Source organism: Microcaecilia unicolor, chromosome 10 (assembly GCF_901765095.1).
Source record: "Microcaecilia unicolor chromosome 10, aMicUni1.1, whole genome shotgun sequence".
Classification (NCBI taxonomy): domain Eukaryota; kingdom Metazoa; phylum Chordata; class Amphibia; order Gymnophiona; family Siphonopidae; genus Microcaecilia; species Microcaecilia unicolor.
In genome coordinates, this window is record NC_044040.1 from 60,290,577 (window position 1) to 60,308,059 (window position 17,483).

General features: G+C 39.5%; 1 protein-coding gene across 1 annotated transcript in view; it reads right to left on the bottom strand.

Annotated features, from left to right (window-relative positions):
* ZNF277 (zinc finger protein 277) overlaps window positions 1–17,483 on the bottom strand; it is a 142,174-nt gene that overhangs the window by 64,049 nt on the left and 60,642 nt on the right. The window contains exon 5 of the mRNA XM_030216316.1: window positions 3,131–3,222. Coding sequence (XP_030072176.1) covers window positions 3,131–3,222 — 92 coding nt within the window. The remainder of the gene's footprint in view (window positions 1–3,130; window positions 3,223–17,483) is intronic.

The window sequence follows — 17,483 nt, forward strand, 5'->3', positions numbered from 1 at the left end:
GAAGTGGATTAGTGAGTCTTCAAAACATCCTTTGAAGAAAGGAATGGGATGTCAGACATTCACCAGTTACTGCAACCAATACAGAGGTCTTAAGAGTAAGGACACTGCGCAGATGACTGCACAATAGTAGAACACTCTGCACTGAAGGAAATGGTTCCAAGATTGAATGGCTCCATAGATGAGGGACTGACACTGTACCAATTCTTTTACACACAGAAGTCCAAGCGCCTCCTTTTATCATAAGGAGAAGATGCACTGATCTGCTTACACTTAAGTTCTTTGGCTGGAGCTGATGCAAACAAGATCTACTCAGATGGCTGCAGAAGCAGCTGCTCTGTAAGCTTGGATACCTCCAAGATCTTTGCCCATTAGGTGACTGGACTAAGGAGCTGAGGAGACGGCTGCATATGGGAAAGGTCATGTATGCTCAGAACTTTACACTAAATTTTTGAGCACTGAGCAAGCAGTTCCATCATGGTGCCCAACTCCATTCTGCTCATTGATGGAATTAGCCATGTCCCACAAAAATATGTATAAATCTGGAGCTGAACCAATACTAGAGGCCGGTGCGCACAAAAATTTCTACTGTTCCCTGCCAGACTGCCCCCTCCCCCAAACCAAGCAACAACAGAGATGGAATTCCTCTTATATGAGGAAATGTTTAAAAGAGCTTTTCAGTTTGGAGAAGAGATGGCTGAGGAGATATATGATAGAGGACTACAAAATCCTGAATGGAGTAGAACAAGTAAACATGAATCAATTGCTTACTCTTGTAAAAACTACAAAGATGAAAAATAGTAGAAAATATTTCACTCAACAAATATTAAGCTGTAGAACTAGTTCCCAGAAGATGTGGTAAAAGCAGTATGTGTAACTGGGTTTTAAAAAGGTCCATAATCTGCTATTAAGATAGACAAAGGAAAAGCCACCACAGTGGGGTTAGTAGCATGGAATCTTGCTAATTTTTAAGATTCTGCCAGGTACTTGTGACTTGGATTGCCCACTGTTGGAAGCAGGATAATAGACTAAATGGACCTTTGGTTCAATACAGTATAGCAATTCTTGTGTTCTTATTTTCTTAGGGGAAAGTGCCCAGAGCTATTTTGTACAGCAGGACACCTCAGGAAATATTTAAAGATACTTACTTTAAAGCTGAGATGTTGACTTAACTTAAACTGAGGAGATGTTTAAGATTGGTTTAAAAACATGTTTAATTCCAAAGTTACTTTTCTAGTGCAATGTAATCAGAGCAAATTCTGCTGTGCGACTGTTATACAATGCTAAGAGTTCTGTCTAGAGAATGACAGGGGGGTGAGGACAGAGCCCACGGGAACGGGGACAAACTCTGTTCCCATGTCATTCTTTAAAAGTTTGAGACTAGCCTTAAACAGGCTGTTCCAGTTAGTGAAAGGGACTGATACATCCCCTTTCAGTGGTTTTTGCAATTACATTCAAAGCTGTTTACATAGTATATACAGGTACTTATTTGTACCTGATAAACTGCAGAAGCTGCTTTTGGATTTAAACGAAGCACTGTTAAATGACATCATATGTGTCTTGTCTGCTGATCAGACTCCTACTATTTGCAATATTCTTCCATTAAGTGCCCAGTTGTTCAAGCATTGTACTGTTACTGCAACAGATTTATCCATTGTTGCTGGCATCAAGGAGCATTTCTAACACTTAATTGACATTTATTTTCCTGTTCACCCACTACACAGTGTTAGTTCTCTTCTACACCCACATCTGAAAGACAATCCAGTTATCTTTCCAGATGATGTAAAAACACAGGCAACGAATCTTTACGAAGGTTGTACCAAAACCAGATCGGAATGGAAAGAAGTCCACCAACATCAACAACTCAGGATCCTCCACAATCCACATTCACAGAAAGCATCACATCTGTGCAACAACCCATCTCCAAAAGGATGAAAATGGACAACAGCAGTTCTATGAGCAACTTGTATGGAACAATGCCTCCTTGAAGGCTATTGTTAATGAACTGGACAGGCAACGTTTTAATTTTTTGGAAAAAACAAGCAAAAGTGCTGGCCAAAACTGGCAAAACTTGCACGGGAAATCCTGTGCATTCCTGCAACCAAGCATGTCTTCTGAGAGGACATTTTCTATTGCGGGAAGGACTGTGGAAGACAGGAGAGCTAGACTGAATCCTGAGACTGTTGATTTTATTATTTATCCGCAGATGAAAAAATCATAACAAGCTATACAGAGTAGGTTGTATTTTGTACCCCTAGACATTTTAACAGAGTGGATTTGGGTTCCTTGGGGTAGAAGAAGTCAGCTATTGGTGGAGATGGAAAGGTAAAGGGTAGCAGGGATTGGGGGGGGGGGGGGGTTACAGTTGCTTGATGCTATTATTGTTTTCTGTTTGAGATTTATAAACAACAGTTGTACAGAATATTGTTCCTTTTTATACTTTAATAAAAAGATTAAAATATATATAATCATATGTGTTTGGTGCTTGTGCAGATGAGGACAGAGCCCACGGGGATGGGGCAGGGGACAGAGCCCCTAACCACCTATGTTATCTATAACAGTACCGGTTCCCTATTTATAGAAGGATCAAATTTAAAATTTTGATGGATGGCCCATCATTATTTTTATCCACTAAACACTGATAGGATGTGGAAAAATCTCCTCAAAAAATCATACCAGAATATTGTCTTTTCCACTGAAATGAAAATGGTACACGGATCAGTGCCGCCTACAACTAAATCATTAAAATCATTATAGTAATTTCTAATGATTTTGAAAGGAGGAAAAAGAGCCTCACAGAGCTCCTAGACGAGAAACTGTCTATTGGAACTAAAATGGACGCAAAGCTGTCCTCTGTTCATCATAGGCTCAAAAAAACCTCCAAAAGGAACCTCTGTTAAATGGCTGCTCGTGCTCAAAAACAGATCCTCTCCTGTGTTGCACTTTACACATAAAACCAGCAGAAATTATCGAAAGAACACTTATCTTTCACGCTGGAAGACTTGGACCCCGTTTCTGCGGCAGGAAAGAAACGGGGTCCAATATCAATATTTCAATATTTTGCAGGTCTGCAGCTTTGCCTGAACTTGCTAATTCAACGTGGTCTTCGACAGCAAAAACTCTAAACACCAACCTGTTGCCTGTGAATTCTTCACTGCAGAACATACATATACCATAAAATCCCGAATCATATCTCTCTTGCTGCTGTTGCTCCAGGATTTCTTTCTGCAAGCAGAAAACAATCAATGCAAACAGTTTTATACATGCCTGAAGAAATGTTCCACCAGACACCATCCCCCAAATTCTATAAATGGTGCTCAAAATTGCGCGTGCAATTTAACTGAATAGCAAGGAATTTAGTGCCAATAATTGTCTATCAACTATTGGCACTAATTGGCAACAATTTGCATTTACAAATGAATCTTCCTAGTCATCACTATTCTATAAAGATGAGTGCGTAAATTTTTAAGTGCAAATCCGAAAAAGGAGCATGGCAATGGGAGGTGCATGGACTGGTCAGTGAATTCAAACTTGCATGTATGGTTTTTAAGATCATTTTTTATGGATTATGCCCAAGTTCTCATACACAATTATTATCCATACTTTCTTTCAGATCCTCTTCTCGATTTTGTTCAACATTAAGTTTGAGTTTTCCCACAGTTCAGAATGTGTTACTGTGGTGAAACAGTGGGTTTCTACGCCTATGAACTGTATTATTTTACAGATGACCTGTATTTCTCCTAATTATTTTACTGATAACATGTATTTCTCCTAATTGGCCAGCAGATGGTGATTGTCTTTTTTTGTTAAAGCTGTACCAAAAGTGACAGTTCCTTCTTCCCGCCAACAACTGTTAGCTTATGCCGTGAAGTAATTTATTTTTTTTCGGTCGCAGATAAGGGCGTGGAAAGAGAAGGTTCTCTTTTCCTGAGACCCTGTGAACAGTTTAACTTCATTACCTGTGGGCAGCTATATCTTGTTCCTGAACTCCCCAGGTACTATTTAGGTAGTAGATAAATGTTTAGATAGTTTTATATTTGATCCATATTCAGTTATCTGTTATTGCTTGTTCTTTTCCACCTGTTTATATGGTTCACTGTTCTACTCTGACAATAAACTTGATTAGTTTATTGACTCTGCTTTGTCTGGACTGAATAAGAATCCTGGTGGTTTGTGTGTTGAGTCTGTAAGTGCTTTCTAGGAACTGGAGGAACCGTGAGACCACAGGGAGTGTGGTCTCAGTAACCTAGAATTCACCATGGATAACTTGAGAGCGGGAGACTTGCCCTGAGGTAGTTGGGACCCAGTTGGTGGGAGGAGGGTGCAAGTGTAGAGCACAAACCAGGAGCAGGCAGACCTGAGCTGTGCTGGGGATAGACCCTCTAAGTGGCCATAGGGTTAGACCCAGGCGGGTGGCTAGGCGTTTTGCAACAGTTATTTAAAATATTTCATGATAGCTCTTTCAGTTACCAAGCTACTAGTTTATGGAACACTATCCCAGTATCTGTACAGAGAATGACTAATTATTTGTTGTTCCAAAAGTCATTGAAAACATATCTAACAAATAATTGGATTTGTTTTATTATTTGTGACCTGCTTTGATTCTTGTTTTTCAGATATAGACAGGGTATAAATACAAGTATGGTATGGTTTCTACAATTTGCACAGTGTTATAGAAAACGGCACACCCACGCCTAATTTAGGTGTGAGGATTTACACCAGGTATCAGTTGGTGTAAATTCTTGCACCCAAAATTGGGCACGGATCACAGAGCTGTTATTCTATAAACAGTGCCCAACTTGGAGTACTGTTTATAGAACAGTGCTTAGCGCTCATTTTTTTCAGCGTCCAAATCAAGTGCCATTTACTGAATTTAGCCCCATATCCTGATCCATGGAATTGTTTTGTAAGCTAAGAGGTTGTAGTATTGTTATAATTCATTGTTTACGGCTGTCACCACATACTGATTTGGCCAGGAAACTTAAGCTATTTCAGTAAGCATCACACTGAAGAAAAACACTTCTATAAATATACAAGAGACAATGCCAGACCAAGCTAAAATAGACTAGAGATGGTTGCAGGTGGGCCTCATCTTTTAAAGTATGGGCATGTTTCTTCCAAAAAGGCCAAGATATTTTGCTAAACTGCTTTGCTATATTTTTCTTGATACATTTAGAAGATAATTCTAGAACAATGTGCCTATTTTAGGTGCCAAGAACATGATTCTTTGGAGCCTATTCTAGAAAAAAGCATGAACCTACTTCTAAGCACACCAAGTCAAATACATGTCTATATTTTTAAGCACAATTGTTTACATCTGCCATACAGCTGGTGTAAATGCTTGTGCCTCAATTGTGAAAGTTCACACATACAGTATTCTATAATCTATGCATATAACTACGTGCCCTACCCAAGTGAATGCCCACCAGCAGAATACTTGCCATCAATTATTGGCACACATGTACAGCATAGCATGTAGCCAGAAACTGGTCATTTACATGATCACATACACACATAAATGACCAGAATTCATATACAGTTTGGTTTCCACCACCTCCACCAGGAGGCCATTTCACAAATTCATCACCCTTTCTGTGAAGAAGTATTTCATCAGGCTACTTCTGAGTCTATAGCCTTTCACCTTCAACTTATGCCTCCTCATTTCAGAGCTTCCTTTCAATTGAGATTTGCTTCCTATTCATTTATGCCACTGAGGTATTTAAAATTCCATCAGATCTCCCCTCTCTTAATACATATTGAGATCTTTAAGTCTGTCCCCATACGCTTTAGACCACTGACTATTTTAGTAGCTGCCCTCTGGACCAACTCCATCCTGTTTATATTTTTTTGAAGGTGTGGTCCTGAGAATTGTAGACAATATTCTAACTGAGGTCTCATCAGGGGCATCATCACCAAACAGGGAGAGGTAGTAGAGGACATGGATCGGTAAGATTTGATAGGCCATATGGTCTTATCTGCTTTCATTTTTCTGTGTTTCTACATTATGCATAATACTTGCTAACTAAATCTGAGCTGTTCCTTATAGATTTACCACTTCAGTTGGTAGTCAAAATCATTTTTTCATCTGATTAAAATTTTACTTGCAAGGAGCAGTTAGAAAGTAATTTTATTACAAGTCACTCATGTTGAGAGGTTAAGAAGGTGTCAATTTTATAAACATACAAAGCAAACACAGCGAAGGTGACAAAAAACTGAACACCAGACGATATCCAATATTAGGAAGATTATTCAATACATCCTTGAATCGACACAAGTTGTGTTGCAGTCCCAAACAGCCTGCCTCAGGAGTCTTCTATCGGATGTATGAACTTGTTAGCTAATCTTGTACTAATAAATATGATGCTGTATACTACCTGAGCAAAAACTAATGAACTAGTAAACAGTAGTATTATACAGCTTACTGTCGATCCCTTGCAACCAAATGCTAATGCTGGAACGCTCAAAACACACACAAACAACTAAAGGAGACAAGGGAAGAAGAGGAAAATAAAAACTGATGAGATAACAAGCTTGGGAAAAAAGAAAGAGGGACAAGCACAAATACAGACACAACTAAGAAAAGGTGTAAAGATGACATGAATTTAAAAAGGGAAGGCATGCAACAAGCTTATTTCCCTGAAAACAAGGGCATATAAACAATCTATTTAAACTGGTCCCCAATTCCTTTCTTCATATCACTGTTATCTTTGGGGAATTCTACACAACTAAGTTTGTGCACATTTCTCCTTCTATGCAAAAATCTGCATAGAGACTAGACAGCATCAGAGGCTAGCATGGGTCCTCTCTCCCTTTATCATGTCATACTATGTCACATCTCACCGACGACCAGGCAAGAGGAGGAGGACTACTGCATGTGATGCTGTGTCCTCCTCCTCTGCTGCCCAGAGTCTAACTGCTGAATATAACTACACAGTTCAAATTCAGCACTGAGACTCTAGGCAACAGAAGTGGATGTGCCCTGCCTTGCAATCATTCCTCTTGCCAGATTATTGATGTGGTTGCAGAGAATGTAGATCAAGTTGAGAGAGTTTGTGGGCGATAAAGATGGGAAGGAATGGAGAGCAAACTGAATGGGGGTACTGGGAACAGAAAGGAAGCTGCTATTTGTTAGATAAGTGGGGGGGGGGGGGGGGGGGGGGGCAGAGAACCCAGGGAGGAGCAGAAGGAGGGACAAAGAGTTTGGTGACAGAGAGAATTGGGGATCTTGTTGAGGGGGAAGGAGAGGGATGTGGATGGCCAGAGAAGGCTGGTGAGAGAATGGGGAGGCAGAGAACACTAGAGTTTTTGCTGGGGAAAGGAGAGAAAGAACTTAGAAAGGTAGAAAAGATAACTCAGGTCTTGCTGGGGATTAAAGAATAGGGGAGCAGGAGGAAAGAAACAAAGTTGGTGGGGATGGGAAAGAAAGAATTTGGGGTCAGCTGGCAGACGGAGGAGGGAGATCAAGTGTAGGAAATGGTTCAAATTAAATTGGGGGGCAAGAGATCTAGAGAGAGTTGAGCCTGAGGAGGGAAAAAGTTTGGAGGTGTCAGGTCTGGGGCAGAAAGAAGCCAAGCTTTATGATGGGGAAATAAAACACAAAATGAATTATAAATATAAAGTGCAGAATTCTAAAATACTTATACAAACTATCCAAATGTTTATGTAGAATTCCTCTATTGTGCCACCACAATATGAAAAGAATGAAAAAAGCAGCAGCAGCAGCAGGCTAGACTAGTGACTCGGTGACGGTGCTATGGTCTCATGTCCTGGGCTAGTTGGGGGTACCACAACCTCACCGTCTCTCTCTCCAAAACTGCTCAACTTCCCTATCCCACTGGTCTCTCGATTCAAGTATTTAGGCATTATTCTTGATCAAAAGCTTTCTTTTTCCCAACAGATTTCCAATTTGGTCAGGTTTTTGCTTTCTTTCCCTTCATTAATTTAGGATTGTTAGACCATACCTAGATGAAGCCTCTCAAGACCCTTCTCTATGCTCTAGTGATGTCATGATCAGACTATTGTAACATTGTCTACTCAGGTCTTCCATAGCATCTTATTCGCTGTCATCAGATAATCTAGCAGGGCTCTCTCATGAAAAAACAGCAGGCCTATATCAGAGATCTGTACACAAGCTCACTGAAGAGTATAGGAAATTGTAATCACTGGAAAACAGTATGTTGTTATTGTGTCACACGCTGACCCTACCTTCTTGGATCACGTCTTTATCAAGATTGTTTTCCAGTGATTACAATTTCCTATACTCTTCAGTGATCTTGTGTCCCTTCACACAATCCAGAACACAGTCATTCGAATATTTTTTTCATGCTACCAGATTTGATCATGTTTCTCCCTTACTCATTCAACATCACTGCCCTCGGAATTCAACATAAAGTATTAACTCTTACTCACAAAGTAGTTCATACTGGCACTCCTCCTTATCTTTCTTCTTAATTATTCCCTACACACCATCTAGAGCTCTCTTTCTCTTAATGATCAACAACTTCAAATTCCCTCTCTGAAGAGGCCTACTATGAATCTACAAGGAACAGAGCATTTTTCTGGTTCACTCCATCCCTTTGGGAATTGTCTCCCTTCAACAATATGACTAGAGTCCTTCCTATCAACATTCAGATCTCTCCTAAAACCCATCTTTTCCAAAAAGCCTTTGGTATCACTTAAGTGATCACAGTTGCCCAAGGGTTCCCTGACCTCTGCAGTAACACTCTTTTTTTTCCTTTTCTATCCTATCTCCTTCTTCCACTATTATTCCCCTTTCCTATTGTAATTGGTGTTCCTTTCCCTCTTCATTTTAATACAAATTGTTTTAATTGTATACCACCTTGTTATCTTCCAGAGGAAAGAGATATATTAAATAAAATAAACCATAGTATTCACAGGCTCCTGGAAGGAATTGGGAGAGAGGGCTGGATTTAAGGCCCATGCTTGCAGAGTTCCAGCAGTGGCCCTGGTGTGTGGCCCACAGCTATAAACTCTTGTGATACCTGGAGCTAAGTGAGTTGGGCCATATAAATAGGGGACATTTTTTCTGGTAGTTGCAAATGAAGGAATATAGTGTTGGAAGCCAACAAAGACACACTGAGATACACTTTTCAAAGATGATATCAGCTTCTCCTCTTCTATAGTTTTTCCTCATCCAGAACATAATATTCTTCTTGATATTCTAACTAGTTCTCTTTGACAGAAAACCCTAGTCTGAAATAGCCTCAGCTCACCTTCTTACCTCAGTTCCTACTGTGTGGGCTAGGTACAAGGACAGAAGTAAGTGACTGTACAATGGCAAAGATACAAGCTTCAGGAATGGCTCTCCTTCTTCCAATACGTGATAACCATTTCATTGTACATTATGTCCCTTATATGTTCTGTACTTTCTTGTGGAAGACTGTTTCTGTTAATTAACAAAGCAGCAAATTAAATCTGCTCTTCCACTGCATTCTTGAAGAATGTGTGTTTTTCATTTACATCAGTTAAAAACATAGTGAAAAACAGTTCTTCTCTCAAACCATCTGTTCCCGATGTGCTGCCTCTCTGCTTTCCTTTCAACTGACTGCCATTAACCAGTGATCCTACACAGGAATTGCAGTGCATTGCAAAAGATTTTGCACCCTGGTATGTTTTTCACATTCTGCTAAAAGAAATACAATTCAAAATGCATTAGATGTTTCTTTCTTTGATCTTTGCGACATACTCCAAACTTTTGAAATCATAGAACAATTATTCTTAATTACTTTTTGAATATTTCTATAAGAAACCAGGTCTTCACATCCTTTGTCACAGCAAACCCAAATTAGTTCTGGTTAACTAAAAGTGCCTTAATAAGGCCCATAAACATGTTAAATGGAGTCAACATGTGTTCAATTACATGAGCTGAACCGATTTGAATATTTCTATTGTATGAAGGGAATCTGAAGCAAAGGTCTAAATATGTCGAATGTGACCCACTAAAGACTCCAGGATAAAAGTTATCAAAAGGACAGATTAAACTGGTCTGATATTTTAGAAGTCATCTGCTTCAGAGATAAAATGAGCTATTATTACGGATCTTGATGTGCTGAATTCAAATTGACAAAACAGCTGATTACTACTGTTCCAAGATATTTAAGTTTTTGCATTTTACGTATATGCATACTGTTTAGATAGCATAGGTTTTTAAAAAAATATATTTTCTTGTGTACACAACTGCCAACAAAATATCAACAAAGCAAAACAGTAGTGCAAAAAATAAGGAACAATATCCAGATAGAAACCTACCAGCAAGAAATATAGGCAGTAATAGAACAGTAAAATAGTGACAAACCCATCCCACCCAATAGATAGTATAGTTTAAATAAAATATTGTAAACCTAGGTCTTTCATCTGTATATGGTTGTTTTTACATGATATTTTTACCTGTTCTCTTTATGTAAAACTTTATAAGTCAGCAAAAGGGTTATACAAATAAAATCTATATATATAAAAGGCACTTTGAAGCCTCAAGCCGGAAACTTGAGGCGCCCGAGATATCCGGTTTGGCCTGCAGGCTCCAGTCACTGTAGCTCCACCCTCGCATCAAAACGCGATGATGTTGAGGGCGGGGCAGCCCTCTCGTCAAAACGCCTGATGACATTGAGGGCGGGGCGGCCCTCGCAACCACGTCACTGAGGGACGAAGAGACGAAGAGGAGAGGTGTGCAACTCGGAACGGAGGCACGGAGGGGGTGTCTGCAACTCGGGAGGGAGGGAGGACGGGGGGGGGGGGGGGGATTACCCTGCTAGCGCCCGTTTCATTTTGCCAGAAACGGGCATTTCTTACTAGTGTATTATAAAAGAAAAGACATAAGCATAACAGATTTATATATGTACATTATACTTTATTCCTTATTTGATGTCTACTCAGAGACTCTTGGCTTGTCTTTTGACAATACCCAGCAATAGTCTGCAAGAACTGATGGACTCCATTTGACCCAGTGGCATTTCTCCATTTTTGCAATGTCCTGGTGAAGTTGCTTGCCGTGCTCATTATTCACTGCTTCGCAGTTAAGTGCAAAAAACCCCAAAATCGAGATGACTGCAAAAATTGTATCTTTAGTGACATGGTGCTGCCAAAAAGATGTCTTGAGGTTTTCTATCAATTGCTTGTAGTTGCCTTATTATTTCCAAGAAAATTTACTGCCCCTAATTGGAAGGCTTTCCGCGCCATCCACTGCATGATTAAATGCATCATCTGGATGCAATTTGAAAATCTGAGAACCCACAAAAGACACCTTCCTTTATCTTAGCTTCACTTAACCTTGAAAATTTTCCATGGGGATATTTATTTATTTGTTGCATTTGTATCCCACATTTTCCCACCTATTTGCAGGCTCAGTGTGGCTTACATTGTTCCGTAATGGCCATCGCCATTTCCGGAATGAGAAATACAGAGTTATATTGCATTAAGGTTCGTAGGTGACAGAGAGGGGGATAATCAAACGGGGGCACCCATCTCCAAGGACGGCCCCGTAAAAAGCCACTTTTGTCTTGTCCGTGACTCTAATAAAAGTTCTTCAATCACACTTATCTTGATGTGTAAGGATGGTAACCTTCTTTAATTTAACAAGTGGTGGGTGCTGAATACTTTTCCTTCCAGGCTCCAATGATAGCCTGCCTTGACAATCTCTCTTGATGTAGTGGGAATCTCTTGCATGACTATCCCATTCATAGAGAAAACAGCAGTACTTTGTATATCCGTTCTGCTGCCCAAGCAAAACAACAACCTTCAAGTTGCCAGAAAGCTTCCACTGATGCTGGTCATAATTTATGCACCTCAAAAATCAGTTCATGTTGTCATAGGTTTCCTTAATAGAAGTGCATGACCAGCTGGAATTGATGGCAAAACATCGCCATTATGTAGAAAAAGCAGCTTTAAGACTCGTCTTTGATGAATCAATGAAGTCTCTACTCATCTGGATCATGAATGATGTTGAGGGCTGCTATCAGACCATCGATGTTGTTACAGACTACACGATTACCTCTCGTGAAGAATGGGACAAGATCCTTTTGATGGTCCCTGAATAGAGAAACCCTAACATCATCTGCCAGAAAATTCCAGTGTTGTAGTCTGGAACCTGACAGATCTGTCTTACTCCAAATCTCTGACAAGGTCATTCAGTTCACCTTGTGTTATGAAATGTGGTTCAAATTATTGATGGCTCATGACCAGGAGTTTCATCCTCTTCCTCTTAGACTCAACTGAGAATAATTCTGATGCACCAGGAACTGGCAGTCCTTCTCCGTGGGTACCAGTTGATGGAATATTTGGATACTGCATAGTTCACTTTTTTTCTTTGACAAACCTTTTCCAACTAGAGGAACACACAGATGTAACAATTGCTGATATGATCTGTTGGCTTTCTTCAAATTATTGGCACTGTAAAAGGAATACATGTCATTTTCCTGTTCAACCACTGGTGAAGATTTGTTGCACAAACATATTTGCAGGGCCAGCTCTTGACCTGATTTCCAATTTTACAGCCAAAATAAAAGATGACAGGCTTTCTTAACCACAGCAATTATACTCTACTTTTGTGATACAAGAGTAACTTCACTACAAACATAGCAGTAGTTATCTGTATTGTTTTAACAAGTATACAAAATCTCTTTGGCTAAACAGAAATGTGTCCTTTTACAAAAATCTGAACACTGACAAGTAAGAGAGTACTACATTATATTCTGGAGCTGACATAAGGCAATTTGTTCAGCAGAGTGATGTCAAGTTGTGTTATGGTAGCATCATCCACGACTTCAACGAATAACACAATACAATTATGGAGTGGAGGAGTGGCCTAGTGATTAGGGTTGTGGACTTTGGTCCTGGGTAACTGAGGAACTGAATTCGATTCCCACTTCAGGCACAGGCAGCTCCTTGTGACTCTGGGCAAGTCACTTAACCCTCCATTGCCCCATGTAAGCCGCATTGAGCCTGCCATGAGTTGGAAAGCGCGGGGTACAAATGTAACAAAAAAAAATTCATATCACGTATGATGCAATATCACATTCAGATTGCATCATTCACTGTTTTGCTTAATCATCAAGTACTGTACAAACTCATAGATTTATTCATAGAGGCAGTCAAGGATGTATTTCAGTCATTTCCAATTTAAACTGAGATCCCTTCCCATTATAACTCACTTGTCCTCCCCCTTTCCCAAGTCAACGGTTATGTATTCTGACCAAGTAGCATATCTTGAAAACTGAAGCCAATCAACAGTTTTAAGCATCATTTTTGTTCAGTGACCCATAATTAGCAAAGTTTAACTACATTTATTTCGGAAGAAATTTGGCTATAGCTCAGTGTTAGACTGGAAGGCTATAAGAAAATTTTAAAATATTGAATATCCGTTGGAACACTGTCAAGTCCATCACTGTGAAGCGGAAACAGTTTGGCATGCCCAAAGACACTGCCTCAGTCAGGTCAAACCTCCAAAGTCAGTACCCATGCTGACTACTGAGGAAGATCACGGTTAGGACTAAGATTACTTAAAAAATAAGTAAACTGGGGAAAATGACTGTTCAACAATTTCAAGATTACTCTACAAACGTGGATTGTATGGGAGAGTAGCATAGGCCTAGGAATGAGGTTCATTACTGTTCTGGTATGTGCAAAACTAACACATATGGAAGCACAGGCCCCCAGAAAATCATTTACAGAGAAAACACTGAAGGGACACTGTATGCATGTGAGGGAAGTTTATAGTCTGTTGAAGCTCAAGTCAAACTTTTTGGTCTCAACCCAAGCATTATGGCTGATGTAAAAAAAATAAATAACAAAATAAAAATAAACAGCACATGGCTCTGCTAACACTATCCCTATGGTCAACTATGGTTGCAACATTATGTTGTGAGGATTCTTTGCAGCAGTGGAGATAGAAAGGCATGTAAAAATTGAGGGAAGATGGATGATGCAAAGTAGAAGCACATCCTTGAAGAAAATCTGTTTCAGTCTGCATCAGACCTTAGACTTGGGAGAGGATTCACCTTTAAGCAGAGTAATGATCCTAACCACAAAACAAAAAGCAACAATGGAGAGGCTCAGCAAGAAGAAAATGTATTCAAGGGACCCAGTCAAAGCCCAAGCCTGAATGTAATAGAAAATCTGTGCCAAAAATTAGATCGATTTTCAGTCAACTTGAAAGAGCTTAGGCTAGTCTGCCAAGAAGAGTGGGAAAAAAAAAGCACCATCCCTCTATGCCAGTAGTTATCAACCATTCTGTCAGGACACACTGGTGTATCACACAAACATTGAAATAGACAACAAGCTCAAGATTTCTTTAACTGTCCATGAGTGCCTGCAGGCCAAGGACAGTGCAAAGCAGGGAGCCAAAATGATTGAAATGACCATAATTGCTAACATTGCCAGTACCTGGATGAGATCTAGAAGCCACCTATGATCTGAAAATTCAACACTGGTGCCCGGATTAGTCCTGGCATCGATATCTCCAATGGTCAGCAACTTTGGAAAATGCTAACTGCTGCAGGCTATTGGGGGAGGGGGGGTTATTAACTTGTTTTGAAATCAAATTATTCTTAACACAATTTACTTATTTTACTTATGACATTTGTATCTCACATTATCTCGAAGAAGCTCAGGTTCAATGTGGCTTACATTCAAGAAAAATATCAAAATATGATACAGCCAGATAATTATAACATTTTAACATATTTTAACTTACCTCCTGTGCATTATTTTAACTATAATAAATGGAATTTGGTCTCTTTGTTCAGCCACAGATTATAGAGCTCAGTGTATCAAACACACGAACAGTTGGTATGTGACAACAACAAAAAAAGGTTGAGAAACAGTGCTCTATGCAAAGCTGGAAGACATGTATTCTAATGTTATTGTTACAGAAGGGCTTCTACCACGTATTGAATCAAGGGACATGAAGACATATAATCAAGGGCTCCTTTTACTGAGGTGAGCTAACGATTAGCAGTGTGCTAAATGCTAAGAATGCCCATTTTATTCCTATAAGTTTCTTAGCATTTAGCACACCTTTGCAAAAGGAACCCTAAGATATTTTTATTTTCTTATTCTTAATTACTTTTGAAATATTTCTACAATTGTTCTTTCATGTTCCTCGTACAGTATATTGTGCAGATCAATGTAATTCTGGAGACCACACCTTCAAAAAGATATAAACAGGAAAGGATGGTCCAGAAGGTGGCTACTAAAGTGGTCAGTGGTCTTTGTCATAAAGCATATAGAGTCAGACTTAAAGATCTCAATGTGAATACCATGGAAGAAAGGCAGGAGAGGGGAGATACGAGAGAGACATTTAAATACTTATGTGGCATAAATGCACAGGAGACGAGTGTCTTTTAATTGAAAGGAAGCGCTGGAACGAGGAGGCATAAGATGAAGGTGAAAGGGGATAGAAGTAACCTGAGGAAATACTTCCTCATGGAAAGAGTGGTGAATTCGTGGAATGGCTTTCTGGTGGAAGTGGTGGAGATAAAAACAATATCTGAATTCAAGAGAACTTGGGACAAGTACACAAGATCTTTGAGGGAGTGAAAGGGAGAATAGATGGCATGGATGGGCAGACTGGATAAGCCATGTGGTCTTTATCTTACTACATTTTTCTATGTTTCTATCTCACCAACTGGGAGCTAGCGACAATGATACAACTATGGAAGCAGAATGAGATCACATGGTCTGATAATGCATAGACACTAGTTATGCTGGCAGACCTTCATTCTGCTAGGCAATTACATACTCATCTCCCTTAACTGTGTAAGTGGAGTGCTCTTATACACAGCAGGAGGGTCTGCTTTCACATTCATCATTGTCATTAGCGACTCATGCAGTGAAGAGGCAACTGGAGAATATTCTGGCAATTCCCACTGGAGTCAATCAAAATAAAATTAATTTGCAAGACAGATGCAGAAGGCGTAGGTCCATTCATTTGGTTTATGCTTTCTCATAATTAAAAGAAAAGAAAAGCATAAGCTAGAGGCCAGGGCCACAGGCATAAAAAGGCTAATGAGTTGAGCCCACAGGCAACAATATCTATTTATAGAGAATCTTACTCCTAATGGTCACAACTGCGAACAGATGACTGTAAAACCAATAACAATCCATGCAAACACTACCAGAACATTTCAGTGACTTATTTTTTCTCATAATTATCTAGTTATAGCTTTATGTATGTAAAAGAAGGTTAAAGATTAACAGATGGGGATATTGCTGGTTATTCTAAATGTTCTAAGAAATGCATTGCAAAGAAGCGATAGTGTAACTGCACATTAACAGCTTTGAAGAAGTGGTGCCAACCCTTTTGAATTTGTGTTAATTTCCTAACCTGGTCTGTTAGCCTGGCGACAGTGCTGTGCATTACCAAATGGCACACTGCTCTGACTTCTGCTCATTGGCCCCTAGGGCAGTTGTTCTTAACCTAGTCCTTGGCACACTCAGCCAATTAGATATTCACAATGAATACGTATGATAAAGATCTGTATCTTCTCTGATCTTTCAAAAAGGAATGGAGGAAAGAAGGTCCAACAGAGACATATACGCTTAACCTCCATGGTACACACACACAGAAAACATCTTAGGTTTTAATTAAAAAAAAGAGGCAATAGCCTAGATTTATCAATCAGTAAAGCCCCTCCCCTCTAATTCATCATTGCTTTGTTGCCGAATTTAGCTATGATGTGTCAAACACCACACATCTGCACAACTATTTATAGAAGTGGTTAGGTAGCCACCATCTCACCCCTAGAGGATGAGCTGGGCTAGTAATACAATTAATGAACAGGCAGGTGGTGCTCCAAGGAATGAAGATCGTTTTCAGCTGACGGGAGTTATGTGTATATTTTTATCTGTTTCTCAACAAGTGACATTAGTACAGCAAAAGCACAAGCATAAATGCTACTAAAAAGTGGGCAACTGCCAGCTACACAACTTTGTAACATCTGTATGCAACGTTACTGTAATCAGCAGATACTTGCAGATTTTACATAAGTTATCTATAGGCAATATATTTGTATTATTAATTAAAGAAAATGATGTTTAATTGTACAAAAAGAAAAACTGGAAAAGTGGGGCAGCACCAAATAAGGGAGATGAGCTATCAGCAAGAGCAATATAGAGTGAGTGAAAGATGAGGCCAGGAAACGCAGAAAATAAAAGGAGCAGCTACTTCTAGCTATACTCTCTTAGATGCATATGATACACTATTGTCCTCAACTTTTCACCAGGTTATGGTGACAGGAATGAAATGATGTTCTTTTGGGTGTATCAATACAATGTAGCCCTGTGATGAATAGGTTAACCTTGATTCTCTTTTTTCTGCTCTAGAGAATTCAGTTTTATTCTCTACATATTTTCTCTTATTGATGCAGCATAGGTGTATTAAGGAAATATGTATAACTCTAACATAGGGAGTTCTTTACAAAGGCACGCTAGCATTTTTAGCATGTGCTAAATGCTAGAGACACCCATATCTT